At 41.6% G+C, this 27459-nt stretch overlaps 1 protein-coding gene and 2 non-coding genes across 4 annotated transcripts; 1 reads left to right on the forward strand and 2 right to left on the reverse strand.

The window, feature by feature from the left end:
• Positions 1-1015: 1015 nt before the first annotated feature.
• On the forward strand, positions 1016-26094 carry LOC115359441 (protein kinase C delta type-like). Of its 2 annotated transcripts, none has more exons than XM_030051942.1 (17): positions 1016-1178; positions 13614-13743; positions 14508-14780; positions 16908-17076; positions 18491-18522; positions 18621-18706; positions 19444-19573; positions 19750-19850; positions 19995-20079; positions 20274-20413; positions 21099-21272; positions 21547-21638; positions 21807-21869; positions 22517-22655; positions 23106-23294; positions 23539-23667; positions 24654-26094. In XM_030051942.1, exons 2-17 carry the CDS (start codon positions 13635-13637, stop codon positions 24810-24812), a joined length of 2070 nt encoding a protein of 689 aa, XP_029907802.1. In that variant the 5' UTR covers positions 1016-1178; positions 13614-13634; the 3' UTR covers positions 24813-26094. The 2 variants fall into 2 exon arrangements, with proteins under 2 accessions (XP_029907802.1, XP_029907803.1); XM_030051943.1 differs by having other exon boundaries at positions 13617-13743.
• trnae-cuc (transfer RNA glutamic acid (anticodon CUC)) lies at positions 14832-14903 on the reverse strand. Its single transcript has one exon. It is a non-coding gene; the product is annotated as a tRNA-Glu (tRNA).
• On the reverse strand, positions 21314-21385 carry trnae-cuc (transfer RNA glutamic acid (anticodon CUC)). Its single transcript has one exon. It is a non-coding gene; the product is annotated as a tRNA-Glu (tRNA).
• Positions 26095-27459: the final 1365 nt, after the last annotated feature.

Genomic DNA, 27459 nt, shown 5'->3' on the forward strand with positions numbered 1-27459 from the left:
GTGAGGTTAAGTTGCATTTCAGGAAAAGTTGAATTTGGCTCAACTTCTTCCCAGATAACAGCTTTGTTTTTGTTTGTTTGTTTGTTTGTTTGTTTGTTTGGCAGATCACCCTGAGGCATGCACTGCCGGCACCCTACAGATCTCTGCCGGGTCCATTTCTACTGGATTACTGAATTCTGTCTAAATTCAGCCAAAATCGTCTGAAATTGCCATCATTTTGCAACCATCAGTTTCATGTCAACTTATAATTATGTCCTCATTACAAGCATTTGGGCTGTATAACATTAATAGTAAAAGTCCAGTTATAAATCATAAATACTTGGAATAAAATGTAGAGATCATTACATAGCAATTTAGCCCCATTGATAACCATGTATTCTGCTTTATTTAGCAAGTGCTCAGTACTGCCCCTGATGTCCACAAGACAGTACTGCACACCTTTTTCTGTCTCACAGCTGTCTTTCTCTAAGCTTTGTGTGAATTGATACAGTGCTTATATGATGCATCAGTTCATGTGTGTCTCATGTTGCATTCTAATGATACAGTGTATCAGGGTTCATGAAAGGCCACTGACCGCTGTGAGACAGAGCAGAGAAAAAGTAAAGGACCACAAAGCCCCTCATCTCGCTTGAATTTATACACAGGTTTGAATTGAATTCAGTTCCGTTTCTATGATTCAAATGGGCGTATGAAATTCAAACATACTTATTGCCAAAGCTCATATAAAGTACCGCTATTCATTTGTACTGTTTAAAAATGATTAGGCCTATTACAAAATCATTAGGCTGTGACAATAGCAGCAAAATACAAAGAGAAAAGCTGTTCTTAAAGCAAATCCCATTAGTAAATACGATCAAAGACTTTATCAAATGTCATTTTTGAGCGCTCTCTCTCTCTCTCTCTCTCTCTCTCTCTCTCTCTCTATTTGGGGAATTCACCTGGTCGACGTCACACATTCACTCCTCCGCATCGCGCTGCCATAGAGTCGCAGTACATAGCCAGACAGAGGAGCGAGAGAGAGGGAGAGGGAGAGGGAGGGAGAGAATAACAGCAGCAGCCGACTTGAACACTTCCTCAAATCCTTTAAAGATTTTAACTCGAGGACGCCGCGGTTCCAACTCCAGCCGGTATAAAACTCGCAACAAAACAAGAAGACAGTTTCTAACTCGCCGGAAGAGGTAAGTGAGAGTTTCTTTTGGAGGGGGTTAAACTTGTTCCACGCCTGGAAAAAAAAAAAAAAAAAAAAACTTGAACTCGCTGTGACAGCGGCAGGGACAGCCTTTCAAGGGCAGTGTGTGCAAAAGTCACCCGGCTTTGCTTCGCTAACATTTTCCAACAGCTAAGAAAACCTAAGAAAAGAAGAGCTATTGCAAACGTCAGCTGATAGCAGAAGTAGTAAGGGACGGGCTCGGTTGGAGGTGATGGGTGTCCTGTCCTGTGTGTGTGTGTGTGCATGTGTGTGTGAGAGAGAGAGGCTGCATTACTCGACTGCCTCTCGCGGAATGTCTCCCCTCTCCTCGCGCTGTGTTGTCGTTATGTAAGCCATGTTTCTCGATAAGTTAGTGTGTGCCTGCAGATCCGGTCGTGACAAACTTTTCTATCTCCACACTGCCGCCGGAAAGCCAGTTTGTGTGCTTGATAAATGCTCATAAGGAAGTGTTGTAGACCAGAAAAACAGCAGCCGAAAGGATAGCAGTTCCATCAAGAAGCATTTAGCCTAGGAAATAAAACAAACAGGCTTAAACTGACCACCAGCAAGAATAAACAGTGTTTTGAGAAACAGCATTAGTTTAGACTGTGAAGCCCCTAACGGAGATGCTGCCTTCACAGTCTACGACTTGTTTCAGTTTGTTTCTCCATGCGATGCCAATAGTTATCACATAAGGAGAGATATCATGGGAAAACGCACCTCTGTTGTAATAGTGTATGGATCTAACGAACCCTGCAAAATAAATAAATAAGTCTCCATTTTATATAACGCATCTCACATTCAGCACTTTCAGTGTTTAAATCTTGCTTTTTAAAAAAATCTTTCTTTCCAGATTTTTCTTGAATCAAGTGTCATTTTCTTGATCTTAGTGGGCTGACGTGCCTTATTCTGCCCAGTGTCAGCATTTGTATTGCTATTGTTCCTTTGAAAAAAAAAAACAAAACTGAATGCATGTGAAACTGCACTGGAAACAAGTGGGATTGTCTCAACCCACTGGTGGATTTTTTTTCTCTTGACAAACAAAATGTGAAGACTGAATGTGAGACCAAATGACTTCTTAACGTGTATTTTTGCAGTGCACAAATTTTAATGACGTTCCAATCACAGACACACCATAGTTGACATAGTGGGGTTTTGTTAGGGTTTCACTATGAATTTACATCATAAAGATTTAAGGTTTTTAAAGGTGGATAACTTCTCTTCAAATAAGGAAAGAGGATAAACAGAGTTTTGGTGGGTTCTCGCTGCACCAAATCTCCCTCTCCATCATGTGTTTGTGGTCTGGTTTGACAGAAGGCTGTCAGTGTCGTGGTCATAAAAAAGACAATACAGATGATGAACAACAGCACTCTGTGTCTTGAATGGAAGCGGATTTGTGTGTGTGTGTGTGTGTGTGTGTCTTGTTCAGTGGAGGACCAAAGTCCATTACACTGAAATTATATAGTGTTCGTTCTCTCACTGCAATCTGTCTCACGATTAATGGCACTGAAGTTGCACTTAGTCACCCTTCTATTACTGACACACATAAGCTCTTGTTTTTTTTGTCTCTTTCTTTGTTTTGGCACAATATGTTGTCTGACATTGTGTTTTACAACTGGTATGTGTGTCACAGTCACTGACTTGACCCAGCATGCGTCATGGACCATGGCGTCTTTTGTTCTTCATGAAGAAGACATGCCATCATGGTTGTGTTTTGATAAAAGCAAGCGTGTGTGAAGATTAGCCTGCATTCTTGTGGCAGAAAACAACCCGGCCCTCTGCCTCCGCAGCGCCTGATGTAACCATCGCTCCTCAGGTACACCAAGCAAATGATCCTATTTTGAAATACTCCTTGCAGAAAGCCACCGCTCACCAAAGTCTCGTTTCACGCCCTAGAAAACAATTAATGCATTTTGTTTTAAGACTGTGTATCCCATTGTTTTCCTATGGAGCAAATGCAGCTCTGTGGAACGGGTAAGTCTATCCGCATTGGCTGCAGTTGCCGGTGTGTCAATATTGGCTGTGGTGTCGTGAGCTGCTTACAAGACATGGTTGTGACATCTGCTCAGTGAAGAGTTCCCCATGCACTACTGTGTGTGTGCATGTAGAATACGCAACACACACACAGAACAGAGACTAATGTACTCAAGTGTATGAATTATCTTGTCTGTGTGATCTCTGAGAACTTAATTTCGACAATTCCCAAAACCACATTTTTGGGGGCGCTTCGTTCACAGCATATGGTGTGGCAAAGGAGGGCAGCATCAAATATTACAATATCTTTGAATGAATACCTTCATCTATATTGTGACAATATTGTAGGGATGACTATCGGTTCTGTCATAAGATATTTACCCACAAGAGATTTTCTGACACAGTCGTGAATATGACAACCAAGCAGGTCGAAGCAAATACTACAACAGCTAGAACAGTCAGTAAGTTCAGAAAGTTTCATCCCTTTACTCATGAAGCCTTTAAAACAAAGAAAAAGACAACACATATGTCATATCACAACTTTACGACATACAAAATCCCAGACAGGATTGCAGAGGTCGATCTAGCATAGACCAAGCAGACACGCAGCATAGGGAGTATGACTAAGGTTTACCTCATGGAAATAAAACGTCAAGTTAAATATTGTCCACTAATCACCAAACCTATTGAGATATTCTCCAGTGCTGTTTAATACACTCCATTTCTGCGCTACAGTTCTCTTGTTTTTGTTGTCTATTATAACAGAGGGAATATGCTTATTCTCTCAGAGGACTCCTGCCTTACACACCACACATACACAGGCACACAAACACATGGGTAATTGGCATGAATTTGATAAACCAGCTCTGGTTTTCTATTATTTATTAGGTTGGTGACAGTTTGGTGCATTGCTTACATCTGGCCTCAGCTCAGTATCTCTCTCTCACACACAAACACACACACTTACTCCCCACATCAAGTTATCCTGTGTGGCTCTTTCTGTTTGGGTGCTACTGTATTTTGTCTTGTGTTAACCAAGGCTTTGTGAACTGTGAGCTAGGCAGAAATGGACACCGTTCTGCATGGGGAAAGGGTACACACACACACACACACACACACACACACACACACACACAGAGGTGGGATTCATTCCCTGCTGGCTGCAGGTATAGCAGGTTTGAAGCGGTGCCAAAAGGCTCAACGAACCCTGGAGACAGACACCCTGCGCTCATTTGAGCCCGTTCCTCCTTACATGAACAAAAGGTCATCACTCAGGCTCAGTTATGCCGAAGTTTGAAGGATTGTGTGAGTGTTTGCTGTAGTTGGCATTCTACAAGCATTCAGAAACAGTCGGTATTGATTTCACCGTGGACTGGTTCTGGCCGCCAAGTGAAATTAGCGATCAATATTGGAGGAATAAAATGTATCACAGCAGACATTCATCTGGCCCTGACCTTGAACCAGTAACCCCAGCTCTGTTCTCGCTCTGACTCAGATCTCTCTCAGTTTCCTCTGCCTGTCATACTTTGACCAGATATGTGTATGTGTGGCTGTCTATGCTTGTGTGTGTGTTTGTACTGTACACCACATAAGAGCAGCTCAAAGCACCTTTTCTCGGTTTGTTCTTGTCTCTGTTGGTGTGTGCCCAAACAGAGTTATGTACACCATGTCTGTCTGTTGACATGACCTCTGTGTGCATGTGTATCTGTGTGTGAGTGTGTGTGTGTATGTTGGGGGTTAGACATTAACCTTGGTTAGGGAAAGAAAGGAAGGCTTTGATTCCTTCAAGCTAGTCTCTACTGAAATTCATTAAAGGCCGCTTTGTTCAAGGTTATTAGTGTGTGTGTGTGTGTGTGTGTGTGTGTGTGTGTGTGTGTGTGTGTGTGTGTGTGTGTGTACATTTGTGTGCTTGAGCCTGAGAGACGGTGTTAATGTGGTAATATTACATACCACTGTACATCAGTGGGAGAATCCGTGATAGTTTTGGTATTCCTTGTTGTAAATCTACTGCATTTCTTCTGCAGCAAAGGAGAACAACATTGTTTGCATGAATTTGTCTGTCAAAGTTTCAAGTGAAAGTGAAAATCAAGTGATTTGTCAGCCTCAAAAGTTAGGTAGGTAGGTAGGTAGATACTTTATTCATCCCGCAGGAAATTCACATTTTCTTCAGCAGTATCCACAGATTACAGATTAAGTAAAAAAAAAAAAAAAATAGAAATAAAGAATAAGATCTAAGTATAACAGAATAAGATCTGAGTACAACAGAATAACCTAAGTACAACCCAGTGTGCAAAAAGCAATGTGCAACAAAAAAACCAGAAAAAAACGTGTGTATGGGTGTATAAAATGTGCATAGAGGTAGGTCAATGTGCAAATTTAGAAGATTTAGAAGATATAGTTATGCCCCATATGTGTTATTCACAGTATGTACAATATGAGCTTTGTATCGTGGAAAGTAGTATTTCACCGGTCAAAGGGTGATATTATACAATCAGTAGTTAAACCACAGTTGTGTTACTCTTTTAAGTGATTACCCTTTGATGTGGACTCCATGATCCATGATCTCAGTAAGAGGTCACAATCAGCAGTTACCGTGGAGGGATATTTTTCCTCTTTGAGCTATAATAAAGCAGAGTTTCATGATGCAGTACCTGTTTGCACACACAGCCACACACCAGGTTATTAGCTTTAGGGATAAACTAGGCCTGTCTGAAACCGGCTATGCTTGTTCAGGTTCATTATAGTCGTGTGGAGTGTGTTTGTTCAGCTCTAATTGCTGGCCACTGACTGGCCTGGCTCCATCGGCGCAGCTTGATCTGAGAGCTGTTGTGGACCTCTGGGTCTCTCAGTCAGACTGGCTCTTTAGAGTGTAAAGCGGGGAAAATGTTCTTTAACACATTTCTAAAGAAGTAAAGAAATGCTGAGTTGTGCTTGCACCTTGCTGCTCACAATTTACCTGGGTGTAGGTCTGCTGTTTACATTCAATTTTACGCTTAATTTTGGTGATGATGCACTCAGTACAAGTAAGTACTCACAACCAAATGAAGTTGTAGTAAAGGATGCTCTGCAAAAAAAAAAAAAAAAAAAAATACAAGTCTTATTTAATATCATTCAGTATTAAAATGTTGTTGTTCTTAAAACAAAAAAAAAATGAAATGAAAAAAAAAATCAGTTGAGTAAGATAATTCCACTTGTTTCCACTGGTTTTCCACTTCTACTTTCAGCATTTTTTTTCATAGTACATTGCAACAAGGCAGAGTAAGGCAGAGATCAGGCCACTAGTATCAAGAAAATGACGCTTGATTCAAGAAAATTCTGGAAACAAGTTTATTACCACTGGAAACACTGGCAGATTTTTTTTCTACTTACTCTAAGAAAAAACAAGATTGTAACACTGAATAGGAGACCAAATGGCTTGTTAAGACGGAGATTTTTCAAGTGTACCCAACATCATACAGGCACAGGGATGCATGGATTGTGGCAGAAAGACATACCTTGTGTGACAGCTCTTAAAAATGTTTGCGTGAGCGTGTGATGGAGCGTTTTATCGACAAAGCCACTAGAAAGACTCCACAAGGTCAAACCTGTCGTATCCATTTCTCCTGAAACTGCTTACAGTCAATGTCTTGTGTGGGAACGTGTCACACGCTTCCTGGTGTGGGTGTACCTCATCCTCAGGGTACCGGTAAGAGAGACTGAAACCTGCTCCTAGTTGCAGCCAGTCACACAGAATAATACAGCATGTCTGTTTGACAGGGGTTTTAACCAGCAGAATGTTGTTTTTGCATTTCCATTATATAGACGGATAGATGATGTCAACAATCGGAACAGGTTAATCCGTTCCCGTAGTTCTACTTTTCCACTTCTCAATTTATTTAGCATCTTGTCTGGCCAGTTTTCATTGCCCTAGGCCTTGTTCTGTCACTTAAAGGCTGACATTATTTCCAAGTGAAGGCAGAGGCTTACGGTAAGCTCTAATTGTTGTACCAGAGTGCCATGAACTATTTTTAAAGTTTCCCTCCAGCCATTTATTAACTGCCCTAAAAAATAATCTCTGTTTATCAATATTACATATTAAGGCATTTTTCCATGAAAAAACATCCCTTAACGCTGTAACTCTACAGCTAGCTAAAAATGCACGTATGAATATGCACATAGCCCCCATCCACCCTAAGCTTGCCCGCACACCAGCACATACCTTCTATTGTATTTGCTAAGCTATCCATCTAAAAATATAAATGTATTTTTTTTTTTTTTTCAGTGAATCACTAATATTGTTCATGTGAAGCAGCCATTTCGAGTTGGTCCCGTTGAGTTTTTGAAAATAAAACACTCAAAGCCACCGGTAGGGCTGGTGCTAATAATCTGGAAACCACCACCCCGTCTGTTGACAGGATTGGCTCCTTCGGTTGATGACGTCATAAATCGTGTCTGTCTGAATCCGGCTTTTTTAGACCGTCCTTGGTACACTGCATTTTCAAAGACGAAAAAACCCATGGTGTTGACTGCTTATTTCACTCCTGATGTCTTTTAGCGTATGAAAACATTAAAAGGTTAAAAACTTGATTTTCATTGGAGAAGTTTTTAATCAGTGGACAACTTTCCATGTCCATTGATATTTATTTATTTATTTACACAGACCTTATTCTGTGTCCTTTGTTCATTTGAAAACCCTCTTAGTTACTTCTACATCAACATTTTTTTTATGCTGTTGGGAGTATGTTGGCCTAGTGGTTAAAAAGACTGGTTTCAAGATGTCCTGGGTTCAAAACCCGTGTTGGTAAGCATCCACCCAGCGTAAGTGTCATTGAGCAAGACACTGTATCCCTGTGAGCTTTTCTGCAGCTGACCCTGTTCCTTTGACTAAAGAAGAAGAATTTCCCCACAGGGATGAATGACATGTCACATTACTTCATTTCTGTTGCTTTCTGGATTTCCCCAGTTTTAAAAGGCCATACCAGTGATTTTGAATTTTTGGCTTATTTATTATAGTTTGCCCATGTTTTACATTGCAGCAAACCATTTTGCAAATTACGCAGAGATTTCTCAACATGTAACATATCTCCCTCCATTTTCAAATTAGAATTTTTAGTTGAAACACCCACCTTTTTATAATTTTCTGCTTCTGCGGTTAACAAAGTTGCTGCCATTCATAAACCGTGGAATTCCTAATTTGCTGTGCACAGCAAACATTTCCCTGGGGACTGTTTTCAGGTTTCCCCCCATGCAATTTCCAATCATCCAAAACACTCAACAGTGCTGCTGCTTTTAGGAAGACATGTTAACCGTGTTGGCGTTTGAACTCCCTGAAAGTTAATTTTCATTTCATAGTGAAATGAATGGAATCTGAATGCTATTGAAATGATATCAAGTTTGCATCGGGAAAAGATGAGAAACGTGAAGTATATACGTTTTGTAGCTATCACGATAAAACTGCAGAATCACTGGTATAGTTGATTAAACATGTAAATGCGCTGCCATTAGCCTAGTAGAACATAGTCTGACTCAATATACCCATTCTTGATCATTACATGATGGATGGTTTCTGGCACTGTCATTGTTTCCGTCCCAAGCCGGTTGATAAAAGGATCGCATAGACAAGCTGTCCAACCTGCCGGGCCTGCTTGGTCACACCGCATACCAAACATTAAACTTGTTTGTGATGCACCACTGAGTGTGCCTTTAATGATAGTTATCTCTTGTAGTCTCTCACGTATTGCCTACTGCTGCTGCTGCTGTTGTTGTCCTCTGATTGCAAGGTAGGGTGGAGAAGATTTCTTTTACGTCATGAATGCCAGGTGTTGCAGCTCTTCTTCAGTTTTTCCATATCAATTTAAAAACTTCTGTTGTTAATTGCTACGATCTACAATCTGCTCTCCTGCACGTGCTGGGCTAAATGGATCCAGGAACTAAAACATTGACTCTGAAATGGATTTCCTTCAACATACATTTCGGGGATTACGCGGGTCTCAACTTCCTCAGCGTTGACATTCTTCTCGTGAGGTTGAAATACCGAAGAGGAGTCCGGTGTTGAAGTTGAACGTTGGTTTTAGCTTCATATCGTGTTTAAGTTCATCCACAGTGACACTGCTGTCATTGTGTAGATTTCCCCATACTGTAAATTCTTTCCAGTTACTGTATAGCCTAATTTATGAATACTTGTATTGTGTGTGTTGCAAAAAGTTAACACATCCACCTCAGGGACACATTCCAGTCTCACATTTACTGGCAGTTTTCAGCTCTTTCATTACAGGACAAAACACTAAAGGCTCACTTGAGAGCAACTAAATAGCTCCTTGAGGCCTGTTGCTCTTAAAGCCGGTTCCCTTAAGATCACACACTCTTTTTCTCTCTCACACACACTCACATCCAACCCCTGCTCCCTGGAAGTTGGCTCCACCATGGTGAGATCCAGCCAAAGCGAATGGAGTCTGCTTCTATCATTGAGTTTGATTCCCCCCTCATGTCCACTGCTCTGCCTTCCAGGTTGCTGTCCATCTCCTCTCGTTCCCTCTCTCTCTCTCTCTCTCCCTCTTTTCCTCTGCCCACCCCTTCCCCAGCTGCCTGTGCTCATTTTTTCCACTCTCTCCAGGGAAACAAGGCCTCTCTTTTTCTGTGTATTTATGTCTGTATGTGTGTGCATGTGTGTGTCTATATAAGTGTCTGTGTGTTTGTGTGTGCGTGATCTTGTAAAGTTGTACATCAACTGCTTTTGTAAGCATCATGACTTCGATCAGTTTGTGTGTGTGTGTGTGTGTGTGTGTGTGTGTGTGTGTGTGCGTGTGTGTGTGCGCGCGCGCAGGCAGTGTGGGAGTTTTAATAGTTGTTTAACCCTCTTGACCTTGCTCAAAAACGTCATTTCTTTTGGAGCCTTTGAACAGGCCAGTCAGCTCCAACAGCATTGGCTCACACAGTTTTCTGGTTTGTACGCATTTCTTTGTATTTTCTTTGTATGTGGCAGCAAATAAACAACTTTTTCTGTCCATACTCTACCTCCTTTCATGTGCTAGGCAAATAGTAACGCATGTTTTCTACATTGTCTGTTTCTGTGCATTTGCACCAGAACTGGGTGCTAATTCAGTATAACCGGTATAATATTTTGACAATATTGTGATTTCGCGATATCACAACATGCAAGTCTGCTGGCTAATCACATATCCGAACTGGCACCTTATGTATGTTATGCATGTTACCTTAATCTGTTTAATAAATATGTTAACAAGGTGTATCTTTGTTTTTATAAACATGTGTACATAACTAGACACTTTTCATATAGGGAACTCTAGGGTTTATGAAACCCATTAAAACCTCTAAAGCACATAGTCCTCAAGCTAAAAGCAAGCTTGTTTTTCTTCCTGAAAAGTTCAGGTGCAAAGTTTCCACCTGACAGTGGTGATATTCTGCATTCATCCTTTTTTTTTTTTTTTTTTTTTTTTAAATCTCAGTTAGTTCACTGCAGTTACTTTCCACAACATACTTTCCCTAATGTTTTTTATTGATGCCTTCCTTGTTTATTTCCTTTATCCAACTATTCCTGCTCAAATGGAGCCTATTCCAGCAAACATTTGTAAGACAGAAGGACGACACCCATGTCAATCAATCACACCGCAAACAATTAACAACACCCACAAGCAGTTTAAAGTTTCCACTTCATCTGACGTCCAGGTAATAGGAATGTGGGAGTAACCACCAGTCACACACAGGGACAACATGCAAAATTTGCACTGAAAGGGCTTACTGTAAGGCGATGGTGCTACCTGCTGAGTCACTGTGACACCCTACATAATGTGCTTATATATGTTGCATACAGGGGCGTGTGGTCCATTAAGGGTGTTAGGCCACAGCCCCTGCTGCAATCCCAATGGTGAAATGGATATTTTAATGAAAAATCCTTTTTGTTATTATATTAAACAGCTCCACTGGTGCAATTATACTTACAGTATGTCATTGTTCACTGTGGGAAAGCTTCAGAAAGGTGGTGGTTTCCTCTGTTCCCCCAAAACTCTTCCATGGCATTGAGTACATCCAGTCGGGGGAGTTAGAAATCATAAACCAGCCAATGTGATCTGGATCCAACCAGAGCTCAGCATCATGTCAGGTCTACCTGTGCAGGCCGAACAGTACATATCAAGACAGCGCACGTTGTTCCAGCTGCTCAGGCCCTCGTGCAGTAATGTGAAAGAGAGCGTAAAGACAAACAAAACATGTCTTGCCTTCCAAACGATTAACCTTTTCAACACAAACAGCGAGGATGCACCATTCTCTGTGTGTTCCAATGCTCACGTATAAGAAGATGACATCTCTGTGTGCGTGTCTGTTTTGCATTTGGAGATTACTGTCGAGAAATGTCATTTTTATAGAGCAGCCATACGTCATTATGTAGTTAAACTGAGGTTGTATTTGCCTTAAATCACAGTAGTAGCATGCTTCTGAAATGACTGCTAAGCCAAGATTATGTTAATAGAGCAAGACGCTAGAGCTACAAGAGATCAAGTTAAGCTAACAAAAAGTGCTGTGTGGAAATTCTTGAAGGAATTCGGTGCGGCTTTATTGCTGCTTTGGGAATTAGGATGTAGGCTAATTCACCCTCTTGGTCCCGCTGGCTTGTGTGACGTAGCAGATGTGGCCCTCTTTGGTGTTTAACAGCCTTGATAATATGAAAGGTTCACTGATTAATGTTTGGGACTACAGTTCCCTTATGCAACATGACTGGCTTTCCCCTAAGACATTCAAGTACATACTTCTTCCATCATAATCCCTGTTATTGCCAATCCCTCTTAAAGGGAAATTCCCCTGAACTTTCAGTTGTGCTGTTGTTGCACCATATGACAGGCAAATGTGCATCAGTGAACTCTGCCGTACTGAATGCTGTGATGCATCATCAGAGACCGCGGAAGTGAATGCACTGATTGTGTAAAGTGTAAAGAAACAATATTGGCATTGTCCCCCAAAAAAGAACTCACTTCTTTTGACTCTGTACGCATTTTTTGGTGTTGCATAATCATGATCAATCATACATCTCACAAACTGACATAAATGGAATCTATAAGGAAATCATCTAATAACACTGTGCCCGTCCACCTCGTAATTTTATTAAAATGTGTAGAAGACAGACCTGTTAGTGAGGAAAGGCAGATGAAAAGTGACTCTGAGAGCAGTACTGTCCAAAACCTCAAAGCATCACCCAAAGAGGAAGTGTAAAGGACTCCGAAAGAAATGCTGAACAAATTTGCTAGTTTAGCAATGTAGCTCAGATGAAGCAAGGGGGTCAGTGCTTTTGTAAAAAGCATTTTCTGTTTGAAATGAACTCTTTGACTTTGACAAGTTGTAGAATTCCCCACAGGGGAAGGTTGAAAGACTGTGACTACTTCATGTCTTCTACTTTAATGTGACTGTAGACTTGTATTTTACCTTTGTTGCAATGCCAGATGTACCAGATATAGCTCATAAATGAAGATAAATTAATCAGCACAGATGAATGCATTTGCAAATAAAAATAGACTCTATAAACATACAATATGTGGTTACTTCTGCAACCCAAGGCTCAACATATGAGGTCAGTGACATAGAAAGCCATTATTTTATTTTACAAACACATAGCTCAGGAACACTAAAGAAAACAAAAATACCTGAAGGGTCAGTAACAGCCAAACAAAACAAAGGATTTGGAAGTGTCTGGGCCAACCATGCACTTGGCCACTGGACCAAACCACCAAAGATAAGGGAAATACTACACCAAACCAAACAAAGTGAAAACTGGACTACCTGCCTCCGTCCCCAAAAGAAAAATACTACACAGAATATTCAGCTAAACAAAAAGCGGGTAAAGGCGGTGACAGGCACAGATACTGTTTATAGCCAACTAAGGGGGCACAGCTAGGGCTTAAAATGGACAAACAGGATAAAGGTGCATAACAACACATTTAAAATGAAACAGAATTTAAACCTAAATCACCACAGAAGACATCAGCATAATATGGAGTCTTCACGTTGTTTCTTTCCATCTCTGTTCGCCTCCATCTCTCTCATCTAACTCTAATTTTATTTGTATTTCATTGCTACTTTTATTGTCTTAATTTTTATGTCATGAAATTTAATCTTTTTGACTTTTTGTTTCGTTTCTCTGTCTTGTTTCCTCACTCTCTTTCTCTCTCATCTTGATTTTATCCACACAGTGCGTTATGACCACTTCCTGTTTTATTTTCCTGCTAATGACAGGTAGTTTCTGAAGTTGTGTGTGTGTGTTTTGTGTTGGAAAATCCTACTTCCTCTGCCTTGCCCAGCTGAGGCCACTGTGAGCTGGTGGCTCTCTTCCTTCTTGTTTCAAGTACAGACCTTGAGCAATTGCAAGTACAGGACGTCTGTCTGTCTGAGTGTGTGTGTGTGTGTGTGTGAGAGAGAGAGAGAGAGAGGGAGATGGTCTAACTGTCGGTCTGTGTCTGTGTTTCAGCAGGCCGGGTGAGTGGTCACCATGGCTCCCTTCCTGCGCATCGCCTTCAATGCTTATGATGTGGGGGCACTGCCTCCTCTCTCTGCCCCGCCCATCTGTGCCATTAAGATGAAGGAGTCTGTCAACACAGGTATGTACAGCAACACACACACGCACACACACATAAATGTATCTTGACAGAAGGGTGGTGAAGTGAGTAGGGAGAGTGTGTGTCAGCTGGACTCTTGTTTAATGGCCGTAACAACAAGCATCTGCTCTGCTCAGTTGTCCTTGAGCAACACTGACGCTCTAACTCCAGGGGCATTGCACCATCGCTGACCCTGTGCTCTAAGGTTATGTTCACATTCCAGACCTTAGCGCTCAGTTCTTACCAAATCTCCGATCACATTTCTCACCTTGACTGTTCACACCCATGTTTATGTATGATCCATGTCTGATATGAATGGTATGAACAAATCGGAGGACAGTTTGTCAGGTGTTGAGGGTGAGAAAGTGAAAAAGGGCTTGGATTGACACAATTCTTGTGTATCTGTTCGTTTTGCAACCTCATTATTTGTACTGTCCTCTGTTGTTGCTATTGTTCTCCGTTTGTTTTGGCCCGCCACTGGCAACACTGAATGATGACAAGCTAATAGTGATGTGCGTGTGTGTAGTGGAAAAAAAAAACAAAAAACAAACTAAAACTAACAATTCTGATTTGACCATTCGTACAACGGCCATGAAACACATATGAAAGATTTGATTGTTGTGTTCACACTGCTCAGAAAGAAATAGATCTGTGTCACATGTAGGCTGGATCTTGTAATGTGAGAAAAGTGAAAGCTTTTCAGGTGTCTGTTATATTTTTGTTATTGTTTACAGTATCTCCAACCTCACCCCTCTTCCATTTCACAGAGCGAGGAAAGACCTTGGTCCAGCGGAAGCCCACCATGTACCCAGCCTGGAATTCCACCTTCGATGCCCACATCTATGAGGGGCGTGTCCTACAGGTGGTCCTCATGCAGACCGCCGAGGAGCCACTGGCTGAGGCCACAGTGGGCGTGTCCGTGCTGGCAGAACGCTGTAAGAAGGCCAAGAACAACGGACGAGCTGAATTCTGGGTGGACCTGCAGCCTTCTGGGAAGGTCCAGATGGCTGTGCAGTTCTTCCTGGAAGATTGTGATTCAGGTAAAACTCCAGGTTCACACTGATGTCCATCTTAAGGTCTCGAAAAGCTTGTTCCCTGACCGGGAATCGAACCCGGGCCGCGGCGGTGAGAGCGCCGAATCCTAACCACTAGACCACCAGGGAGTGGTGCAACACTTGAAAGAAGATAGCCTGCTGGCCAGAGTGCCTGGGAAATACCCCTCCCCCACTCCCTGAACCCTTCTTCTTAGTGTACAAACCTCTCACTCTCACTCTCTCTCTCTCTCTCTCTCCCAAAGAGAAAGCACTTTCAAGCTCCTCGTTCCTAACTGTACCACTGTTAGTAAATAGTTCCCTCTACTGGTTGTAAAAATGCAGCACCCCCTTGCACAGCTCACCCTATCATCGAAGATCTCACTGACGACTGTGGAATTGTGATCTTCAAGTCCAGTTGCCCGGCAATAAACTGTCTACCTGCTGGCTGTCACAGGTTACTGGTTAACTTGTGTGCTGTTTCACGTGTCATTATAGCTCCTATTGAGCTTGTCATGTGTGATCATGCATCTGAAGAAGGATTCCCTCTCGGTCACAGGGAGGAATTTGGCCTCAGGACACGTTGCAGTTACAATAAGCAACTAAAACACTGAGAGCAACCAGCAACCACGATGATCTTATGAATAAAAATAACTAAGAATATGAGTAATTGAAGAACAGTGTAAAAACACAACTGTCAGTCATTCATTTTTTGTCTTTTTTCCCCTTTATATACAGTATCTGGGTTTCAGTGGGCAATTTTAGAGCCTCAGAGTCATTTTAGATGCTTTTACACTCAACCAAATGTAAAAAACAAACACTGAATCCATGTTTTTTTTTTGTTTTTTTTTGGTATTGAAATGGTCAAATTTTAATTGTAATGAATATTGGTACATAACGTCAGCAATTGGCAGCATCAGTCTAAAAAAATAAAACTATCAGTGTCGGCCATTAATCCGTCAGACACATTGTGCAGCAATTACAAGCAGAACTGGAGCAGGGCAGTTTTGGCTCGCCTGGCTGTGTTCACCTACCAGCTCGCCACCACAGATATTGAAGCCAGCCCACGCGAGTAGCTGCTGTCTGCCAAGGGGGAAAGGGAGTGGCTGAGCTTTACAACCTCGTGTTGTTCACAGGAAGTTTCTGCATGGGAGTAGCCCAGTCAGGGTCTTCTGTTCTGGGTCAGACGGGGTCAGGCGAGAGGAGTTGGCTACCGTGTTAAAAGAGCCCTTGCATCCATCAGCTCCTCCTACACACGCCACATTTCCTGAAAAGCAGCCCTGAATATTTTTAGGCTTGCATGAACAGCCCCCCCAACTCTGTCTGCCGATTTGCTTTCCCTCCCTCCCCCTCCATGTCTTGCACCCACTGTCTTGGCATGGCTCAGTGAAGCACTGTCCAAACATAAACATCTGTCAGTAGAGTGACAGAGAGGAAATTAGTTTATCTCCTTCACCTCATCAGTCTTCCCTCCTTGCCCTGTCTGTCACTTGTCTCTTTAAGACTCCTGTGCCTATTTTATACTGTCCTGTCAAACCACCCCACCCTTTTAAACACCCATCACCCCTCATCTCAGCCCACCCTGTCACCCTCCCACCACCCACCACCGTATATTTTGGTCCTCTCCCAGTACAGAGTTTGTTCCTTCTTTGTTTACTTCTCTCACGCCTCTTTCGCCGTCCTCTCCGGGTGACCTTTGACCCCACCCCCTTGTCTTACGTCAGCCGGAGCCACATATCCCAGAGGACATTTTTTTCTGTGTTTACCCTCCATTTAGCACTGGACAGCCTGTGGCCTCCTTCTAGCAAACTGTAGCAAACATAAGGCTTTTTAAATAAATGCCCCTCGGCTTTTTTGCCTGATGATTGATTTACAGCTCTCTGTAACTCAATAACATCACACAAGCTGGAAAGTTAAAAAAAAAAAAAAAAAGCAGGCAGGTAAAAAAAAAAAGAGATTTAATTTAACAAAATTTCCCCAGGGTGTAGAACTCCCAGCTCACATTCTCATTTTCTGTTGCCGTTGGAAATAAATAACATAAATACATTTGGTTCGTACTGCGCTCTAATAGTGTGAAGTAATAAAAGTGCAGTCGTTTGATTTATACATGATGTAAATGAATCTCTCTTTTCTCAGCGGCATGCAAGCCATCTGTGAAGGCTGCTCAAGAGGAAGGGCTTACCACCCTCAACCGGAGGAGAGGAGCTTTCAAACAGCCCAAGGTTCACTTCATCAGGAACCACGAGTTCACCGCCACCTTCTTTGGTCAGCCCACCTTCTGCTCCGTCTGCAGGGAGTTCCTCTGGTGAGATGCCAAGTCGATCCTGCATTGCACCACACCAGCTCTCACTGTCACTATATCTTCAGTTTAGTTTTAGTTTAGTTAGTTTGTACAGGCAAAATCAGACAAAAAATAAAGGGATAACCAGTGTGACAGAAGAGGTCAAGCAGTCGAAGGCCTATGCAGTGGATGTGCCCCCAAAAACATCAAGAATCACAGAATAGATACAAAAACATTACATACTGTGTACTAAACAAACTAACATGTCCTAAAAAAAGAAGAAGAAAAAGTTCAAATTAAGACAAAGAGAAAGCAAAAGCAAAACGAAAAAAAACAAAAAACAGATTGGTTTACAAGAAGGTATATCCAGATGTCCATGATGTTGATGTCATTACTTCTGTGTTATGCTCTTTGTGTGTTACTCTCTCAAAACCTTGTGTTGCCAGGATTTTCAGATTCAGTTTTCACTCTTGTGAGTTAACATGCTGATTTCCAGTGGGTGACAGTGACACAGCAGTTTTTGATATAACCCTGGTTAAGTATGAATTACCCAGAACCAACGTATTTGCCTGTTTTTCTACACTGTCATTAGAATTCAGCATTGTGCATTTCGATTAAGATGCTACTCATGTGTAGCAGATGTAATAGTTCCCCGCTATTTTGTTGTCACTTTCGTTTTCTGGGTACCAAATTAGACAAAAACATCAGCTGTCCAATAAGAACGCTCCCGCAGGGCCCATCTCCGTAGACCAATTAGTAGAGTCTCTAGTTTCCTAAATGGAGCAGTCCAGTGGGGTCAGTAACTGTAATGGAGGCAGGACTGTTATTGCAAGAATGAGTCACTGTCTTGGGAAAACCCACAGAGCCGTCTTGTTATGTTCCAACAATGTCGGCTGCGCTCGCCTGTTGCCCAAGCCCCTCCCCTCCCTCCCAAACTATTATCAGTCTCCTCTCGAGACTGGCTGGAGGAAAACTGATGTCACTTTGTGTGTGTGTGTGTGTGTGTGTGTGTTCGTTCACTTTTTGTCCAAACATCTTTACAAAGGACAGTTTCAGTCACACTATCTGATTGGTTGAACGTTCCAGCCGTGCTCATAATTACCATAAAGCTTTTTATTTGTTGCTATGCCAACTCTTGTGGTAACCAAGGAACTAGGTAGCATTCTTTCTTGCTCTCTCCTTTTTTTATCTACTGTATCAAGACTACTTTGAAGAAAATCTTTCACACGGACTTGATAGGCTGGTAATTGTTGCACAAAGACCAGAATAAACTTCAGTTCTTTACTGTGAAACCCAGCTGCGTCACTGTTATACCTGCAAAAATACATTTTTCTGTAACGTCAGCAGTCATTCATTATAGTACCAGGCAAAGGGAACATGTTTTCATTGTTAATCATCTGTTACAAGTGTTTAATTCAGTTGCTTATCTACCATGTAGGGGGCTCAACAAGCAAGGCTACAAGTGCAGACGTAAGTGATTGACAAGTATATACCCTGAAACACGTTTTTAAGTTCACCCAATCAAAACATCATGATTGATGCAATGTTCTGTAATGTCTTTGTTCCAGAATGCAATGCAGCAATTCACAAGAAATGCATCGACAAAATCATTGGCAAATGCACCGGAACAGCAGCCAACAGTCGAGACACTGTGGTGAGCATTGTGGAGTTTACAAATTTTTATGCAAAACTTCATCTCTGATCTGACACTTTTAGTATTTTTGGTTCTTTCATTTTCATTTCATTTTATTTTTCATTTTTATTTAATGCTCTAAATTGTGGCTGACTCAGACCACTGTTGTTAGTAACAGCCTCCGCTAATCAATAATTTGGTCAATATATTTGTTTTTCCTTCCTCAGAAAATGCACATTTTTTTGTCATACTACTCCATAGTTAACAGAGCTCTCCCAAGCCTGTCTCTGAAGACTTGGTTTTCTTAGTCTGCCTCTATTCAAGGACAGTCACCCGAGAGTTCACCTGAGAATATCTCCAAAGTCTTTCCCAGGCTCTTTGCATCCTCTCTCCTTGCCTTGTTGGAAGAGAGGCGTGAGGGCCTCCTTATCTGTCTCATTTGATTCATTATTTGTCTCATTTTGATTCATTATTTGATATGATGTGTGTAGGACATTTACAATCCAGGTGAAAGATCCACCTAAATGGGGTCAGGCCCAAGGTTGCAGGCAGAGTAAATAACATGGTCTGTCAGACATCAGGTCAGCTGATCTGCTGAAATCAAGAGACGTGTGCTGACATAGAAGCTGTGGAATTCTGTTTTGACTTTTCCTTGCCGGCCAAAAGTAGCTGAGAGAGATCTGTGTGTCAGCTGAAGAAGACCCACATGTGTGTGGCTTGCTGTTTTATCAGAATGATGGATTTCTGTGTGTTTGCAGTTCCAGAAAGAGCGCTTCAAGATTGATATGCCACACCGCTTCAAGTACTATAACTATAAAAGCCCCACCTTCTGTGACCACTGTGGCAGTCTGCTGTGGGGTCTCTACAGACAGGGCCTTAAATGTGAAGGTGAGTCCAATGCGTTGATTCTTTCTTTTCTTTGATTATGCTCCTTTTTTCCTTTCTTTGTAATATTATTGCTGTCTTCTTAACTGTCCCATGCCATTGACATTTCACCCTTTAATTGTACTGGTGTACTCTTTCTCCATGACAATTATCTGGTCCATTTTCACACTTCTGTCCAGATTGTGGCATGAACGTCCATAGTTACTGTCAAAAGAAAGTAGCCAACCTGTGTGGGATCAACCAGAAACTACTGGCAGAGGCGCTGTCTCAAGTCACTCAGGTCTGTACAGTGACAAACTGACAATTTATTTCAGTTTTTATGAAATATAATGATATTAATTTGTTTCACACCAGTCTGTGTTAAAATATGTGGATGATACATGTATGTTATCAGTTTTTCAACAAGACCTTTTTTCCACCTTAGAAATCCCTGAAGAAGTCTGACAACTCCAATGCATCTGATATAGGGATCTACCAAGACATCCGAAGTGCAGGAGCAGACCCTAGTGGTGAGAAGTGTTCACTGTTTGACATAGTCAGAACAAGTTTTACTTCACACCTGTATCAATACTGTTGGCACAGTCCAACTTCATTCCCATCCTTAATTTTTCACCCACTGTTGTAAGAGTTTGCATGCATGTTTACTTCATATTTGCATATTTTTTACATGTGCAAACTTGTCTGTCTGTGCATGTGTTTGCAGCACAGGGAAATGGGACTGTGCGCGAAAGCTCCAGCCCAAGCCCAGCCCAGCCCACGCCTACAAACCATACCCAGCAGAGACACCTCACCATCAACCACTTGGTGTTCCACAAAGTGCTCGGCAAAGGCAGCTTTGGCAAGGTAGGCCCCATAGTCGTCATGTGGAAAACCTTTCCCGAATTCAACATGAAATGATTCTGTATTCACTAAAACGGAAAACTGTGTGCCCTTCTGAGATTTATAAACTTTGCTTATGTTACCATATGTTTCCAGTAATAAATCACACTTCTGAAATTGTTTTACAACCTATCAATTATGATAAGGAACTAATAAGAAAATTCCAGCAGCACCAAAACCATCACTGCATGTCAGTATGCAGTGCTGTAATGTAATGTGCTGTAATTACTATGAAATTTCACTTCAGATTTCATTATATGCACAAATGTTGCTCCTTTCTGATTTAGGGATATCTGTAAATGTCTTAATGAAGCTATCAAGGAAAAGAGAAAAGATGTGGCATTGAAGTTAATGCATTCAGTGAAGACAATGAAAATAGATGTTTTTTGCAACCCTAGATATTATTAGGTGCTTAAGAAGAATATTGGCCTTGCATTGATTTAACAGATTCTTTCCCAGCCAAGTAAAGGCTGTTTGAACCGATGCAGCCATACTTTAAAACATCTCTGGTGTTCACCCAGGTTGGAATGGGAAAGAGTTTTCAGGTTTAGGGAAATTTCCTGTTAACACATAAAGATATGTTATCTTAAGACATTTGATATTTGATACATCATCAGTGTACTCAGTGAAACTAACTCTGACACCCCAGGTCCTGCTGGCAGAGCTGAAGGGGAAGGGAGAGTACTTTGCAGTGAAGGCTCTGAAGAAGGATGTGGTTCTGATGGATGACGATGTGGAGTGCACCATGGTGGAGAAGAGAGTCCTGGCCCTGGCCTGGGACAACCCCTTCCTCACACACCTCTATTCCACCTTCCAGAGCAAAGTAAGTACACACACGTCTTAGTGTTAAGGTTTTAAAAGATGTTCCCTGACCGGGAATCGAACCCGGGCCGCGGCGGTGAGAGCGCCGAATCCTAACCACTAGACCACCAGGGAGTGGTGTCCCATGTCCCACTTTCCCTCCCCCTCACCCTGCACTCTTCCTATGACTCTCTCTCTCTCTCTCTCTCTCTCTCTCTCTCTCTCTCCCTCTCTCTCTCTCTCTGTGTTCATTTGTCTATGATATAATGAGCTGACAGCGGTGTGTTGTTGCCTAGGAGCACCTGTTCTTTGTAATGGAGTACCTGAATGGAGGAGACCTGATGTTCCACATTCAGGACAAAGGCCGCTTCGATCTCAACAGAGCCACGTGAGTATATTGGGCTGCTATACACACAACTACTGGCTCACTGCCCCTGAGGAACATTGTAATATGCCCATAACAATTTTTTTTTTTTTTTTTTCAGTTTTGGAAACGTTTGTTTTTCATTATAATGGCACCATGTTTACGGGTTGTTTTGCACCTCTCATGCCTCAGATTTTATGCTGCTGAGATAATAGTGGGACTGCAGTTCCTCCACTCCAAGGGCATTATCTACAGGTAAGCCACCCTCTAATGATAATACTTATAGTAATAATAGTATAAACCTTACTTATAGTGCAGAAACAGAGCTTAAAGAGTTCCTCACACAGTGGTGATAAAAAGTACAGTAAAGTAGTTGTAGCAGTAAGACATACATCACAAGAGGACATGATTAAATTATAGGACAGAGATAAAACAACAGCATACTGATTAAGCCGTGACTGAATAAAAATTGTCATCGATAAAATTAAAAAAAAGAATAAAATAATCAAAGATAATTGGATAGAAAAAAAATGAAATTTAGAAAAGTCAGTAAATCTAGTTTTAAAAAGCTTTAACATAAAAAGTGTGGTTTAAGAAGTGGCTTAAAAGAAAATACTGATTTTGCTCATGTTTAATGTTTTAAAAAAAAAAAGAGCCTGTACATGGGCCTTAGAATGCATAGAAGAGGAGAGGAAAAACACACACCTGAATTAGTGAGGTGATGGCTTATTGGATTGATAAGGAGAAGAGGGAAGCTGCACACTTAAAACTAATCCGAAGCTGTTTATTCTTTAAATAACATCAACATTTTGGCACATATTGCCTTCTTTGGGATAAAAACTTGAGATTTCATAGAACATAGTATGAACATTACATTGGTCTTTTCCCCCATCTTGCCTCAGAGATCTGAAGCTGGACAACGTCATGCTGGACAAGGACGGACACATAAAGATAGCAGACTTTGGCATGTGCAAAGAGAACGTGTTTGGAGACACCAGAGCCACCACCTTCTGTGGGACACCAGACTATATCGCACCAGAGGTTAGCTTCAGGACCTGACCGGCACCGGAGTTTGTGCTTTAATACCAATAATTCTCCACAAAAATCCTGAACAACATATGTGTATTGTGATCAGTAACTTCTTTCCTCAAATAATAGAATCAGAAATTTTCATCAGTTTATCTGATTTGAGAGGGACCGCGCATATTTTCATTTCTGAAAATATGCCGGAGTTAGCCAGAGAGGCTAATTTTAATCTGTAGTGCAGAATTTCTTTCCTTTGTCTATATCCCATTTTGTATCTGTGGTAGAAATAATATTATTTGAAAGGGCAACATCAACACATTGGCGTAAAGTTTAGGCCACATTTCTTTTGTTTATCTATAAGAGATTGGATGTTTTTTGTTTACTGTAACTCGGTATTCTGTTTTTAATTATTCTCTATCTGCCCGCGCGATCCCACATGGCTGATGTTCATCCGTCTGTTCTCAGATCCTGCTAGGACAGAAGTACACCTTCTCGGTGGACTGGTGGTCTTTTGGCGTGCTGGTCTATGAGATGCTGATTGGCCAGTCGCCGTTCCAAGGTGATGATGAGGATGAGCTGTTTGAGTCCATCAGGATGGATGTACCTCACTACCCTCGCTGGATCACCAAGGAGTCCAAAGACCTCCTTGAAAAGGTGCAGTCAACAACAAAAATAAATAAATAAATAAATAAAATACATTGTCAAGGACACATTCGTTCACATTCATCAAGACTGTGTTCACATTATATACACGACATGTCAGTTGCATTCTTCCTGGTGACAACACAAAAGTTAACCTCACACACCCATCCACAGCTTAGCCACTATGTTGTTGCTATTTTCTGTAATGGAAATGTTTTGACACTGTCAGTGTTCTTTCCCTCCACCCTCACTCCAGCTGTTTGAGCGAGACCCCAGTCGCAGGTTAGGTGTGGTGGGCAACATCCGCGCACACTCCTTCTTCAAGACTGTCAACTGGCCGGTGTTGGAAAAGAGAGAGGTGGAACCCCCCTTCAAGCCCAAAGTGGTACGAGCCTGTGATCCTGTTTAACTAAAGAGTAGCTGCACTCATATCAAACTGTGTAAATATCAGGCCTGAGCCAACGACGTCACAGTTGTAATTGGATCTGTATCAGGAAGCCCCGCCCCGATTGATAAGTTGGTATGCGTAGTTGGGGACAGATTGGGTGGTGTGTATTTCTAGTTGGCACTTAAAGGGAGCAGACACGACAACGCCATGCTTTTTAGTTTGTTTTGTAGCGGAGATGAGTTCATCTGACTCCTAATAAATTCATGCCCACACTGTTGTGCAGCTAAACAGCGAAGGCGTGCTCACAGGAAGTTGGACCATTTTGGTAATTTCGACAACGTGACGTTCATGATGTCAGCTCAGAGAAATGGATGATCTTTTCTTTGGCATACCCCTGTGGAGGAAAAATTCAGAGTTTGCTCTTCTTATAAACATTAATTTATCCCGAGTTGACTCATTGAACACCATGTTGTCACAGGTCTCAAATTTATAAGATGGATATTCCAAGGTCCATTTTCCAGTGAACGCAGCATTAGTAATCCAGCAGCAGAACGATGTGGGTGTTTAAGGAAATGTATTGTCATAAATGCTAAATAAAACTTGCTATAAAGCACCATTTGCAGTCAGATAGTCAGATTATCTGAACAGCCAGCTCACCTCTAGTACATATACTGTACGTTTAGATTAGATTAGATTACATTCATCTTTATTGTCGCTGTGCAGAGTACAAATACAGAGCTGATGAAACACGATTAGGTGTTGGAGGTGCAGAATAGCTTATCTATGCTGTAAAATGTGCAAGTATAGTGTGCAAAATACTATAGTGCCAATAGTACAAAATTATGCCAAGTGTTATAGTATGATATATACAAAACAGTAGGCAGGAATATTGATGGAAAGTGCAAATGTCATAATGTGAAGGTGAATGTAGGTTTTATGTTGTTAACTGATAATGTTATTACTAATATTTCTAACAATTACAGAAAGCCCCCAACGACTGCAGCAACTTTGACCGGGAGTTCCTGAGCGAGAAGCCGCGCCTCTCCCACGCTGACAAGAACCTCATCGACTCCATGGACCAGGCGGCTTTCGCTGGCTTCTCCTTCATCAACCCCAAACTGGAACGCATGCTAGACAAATGAAGGGACAAAATGGCCTCCCGAGCACAGGGTCAAAGTTCAGCACTCCTATCCTATTTCCTTCTTCGTGTGATTTAAGCTCAAACTGGATGGGTAAAATGAAAACAGGTTCAGGCTCCTTTACCACTATGACTCCTCCAGGCCTTTAAGGAGATGAAAAGATGGGAGGATACAAGAATGGATACCAGGATGTTTGCTTGGAATGGTTGGCCGATAAACCCTGCCTCAACTGTCTAAACGTTAACATGTATAAACCTCCAGGAAATGAAGGGAGATACTTAAGAAACCAGTGTTACATTAATCACTGCTGAAAGGATAGTCAATAGTACAATCTTTCTTTTGTTAGTTTTCTCTTTTGTTTTCCTTGTGATCACACCTTGAATCTATAGAAATCATAGAATGTACTGTAGCTTGAAATTTTAATACGCACGATGCCACCCTTATTTTGTCACACACCCATGCACAGCAACACCTGCACACAGTGGTACAGATCCACACTAGCTCCATGTGTGTTTTGCCTCCTGCATCCCATTTGCGTGTCTGTGTCTGCGTGTGTTACCACATGCATATGAGTGTGTGGGTGTGTGCAGGCATTTTTAGATGCAAATGGTGCTACTGTATTTAACTAACTTCGTCTGTTGGTGAATGAATCCCCGGTTGATCCCTCAGCCAGCCAGATATAGGTACCAGAGAGAGATTTGTAGTAGGAAGGCAGGGCGAATTTAAATCCCTTTCAGTGGAAGAGAGGTGAATTTGGCACTGAATAGGTTTTTTTTTTCTCCACACTGACAGCACTGTCTTGGGAAACTGGAGATGTCGCAAGCCCAGGAGGCTCACCTATCCTCAAACAAGACAATCTGTTTTATATTTAGCATGGATTACTTCATGACAGTCAACATGCTTCATTTTGTGTGCCACTGGTGTCAATTCTCATGCCCTACATCCAACTGATGCGTAGCACAAGCAACACATTGAATTCCTGTTTCACCACAGTTATTTGGTACCATATCAGGCGTACTGGAAGGACTTGTAGCAGTGGTATGGTACTCTGCCTGTACATGTACATGTTGAAGGATATTATTATTTGTAAGAGGGAGGGGCATGTCAACCTAAGGGTAATGAAATGTGTTATATTACTTGAATGTAGGTATTTTAACATGAAAATAATAGTGCTGTGTATGAAAATTACTATGTATATTACCCTGAATTATTGGTGAGTTATGGGTGTACTTTTTTTACTCTCCCCATCTTTTACATCTGATTATAAATAAATGCATTTAAACTTAAATGCTTTGTGTCCACATAGTCGAGCCTTACATTTAATCATACATTTAGATTTGGGTTTTCTTAGATTTAACAGGTTTCCCTCAGGTCATGAAATTTTGGTAAGATTATTCCACACAGGGGAACATGAGGGAATTTAATAAATTCTTGGGACAAATGGAATATCATGGGAATTTGCTTGCCTTGATTTAAAAAAAAAAAAAAAAAAAAAATCATGTTCATGCTCTATTGTGTACAAATACATGTTCACTTCCCAATGGCATAAAACAGACTACTAAACTTTAGTAAGCCCTCTAAATCTGAAACATGTTTTAATTTTTTGAAAAAGATCACATGCCATAGACATTTCTGCAGAAGTCATTGTGTTTCCTGTGCTGTTACCACTTTGCTGTGATATTTCTATGGTATTTTTTTATGATTAATATGTCAGTGTTTGTTTTTATGTGTTAGCGTTAGCAGTACATTTCCACATAATTTAGCTGCCCTGTCATTCTTCAAGTACCACGAGACTACCACAGGAACAATTGCCTGTACTGATTCTTGTAGTAGCTTATGGGAGGTACCGGACTTTACTGCCATCTAGGGGTCAGGTAGGAGAACTGCACCTCCCGTGCATTGTGTGTGTGACAGAAGCGAGGAGACATTCCTGCAGTGCGCACGGTCTGTGTCCTGTCCCCGTCCTCCGTCCACCCCAGCCGCCCAGCTGCCCCGTCAGCTTGCGGGACATGGAAAGTGAGCAAACCCCCGCTGGTGCAACAGACAAAAGCCTACACCTGCGCGATAAACCTCTTCAAGTAGTTGGGACATTTGCCTGTATGCAAATCGATTTTTTTTTTTTTTTTTTTGCACGACGCAGGTTTAAAGTTGTAGACCTTTTTAGAATAAATTGCTCGCTCATTTATCTGTTTGCCTGATGAAATAATTCTGTCCGTGTGAGGGGGGAAAAAATCCTGTCTTCAAATATAGGCTGCTTGTGTCATTCGTAGGTGTTTACTTGCCAAGCGGTAACTGCCGACTACCAGTTTTACAGTCTCCTATATGAAAACGTATAGCCAGCCCTGCACCTACACTTCGGCAAGTAAAGCGACAGTGTGAATTCGGGAGTAAATGCCTGCCCTCCTTTTGATTTATTCATAGATCTCGTAATGTTTCGACTATTCAAGCAAGCTCCGATCGCTTGTCTGTAGCCCGTTTTTATTGAATTATTTCCATCTGAGCGAGTGCAGAATGCAGGACATGTGGATATTTTTTTTTCTTTTGTTATAATAGCCATGCGAAGGGTTGGTCTATTGTGGGGGATTATCTGAAGCAGAAGCCTACATGGTCCAAGTGAGAGGCAAAACCTGTTTCAGACAACGGATTAGCC

Source organism: Myripristis murdjan, chromosome 5 (assembly GCF_902150065.1).
Source record: "Myripristis murdjan chromosome 5, fMyrMur1.1, whole genome shotgun sequence".
Classification (NCBI taxonomy): Eukaryota; Metazoa; Chordata; class Actinopteri; order Holocentriformes; family Holocentridae; genus Myripristis; species Myripristis murdjan.

Excerpts from the sequence above, each read along its gene's own strand:
- LOC115359441 (XM_030051942.1), top strand. The coding sequence starts at position 13,635 with ATGGCTCCCTTCCTGCGCATCGCCTTCAATGCTTATGATGTGGGGGCA. Across the intron at positions 19,574-19,749 it reads ACAGGGCCTTAAATGTGAAG|ATTGTGGCATGAACGTCCAT; the intron begins GTGAGTCCAATG and ends ACTTCTGTCCAG. Across the intron at positions 21,870-22,516 it reads TCCAAGGGCATTATCTACAG|AGATCTGAAGCTGGACAACG; the intron begins GTAAGCCACCCT and ends ATCTTGCCTCAG.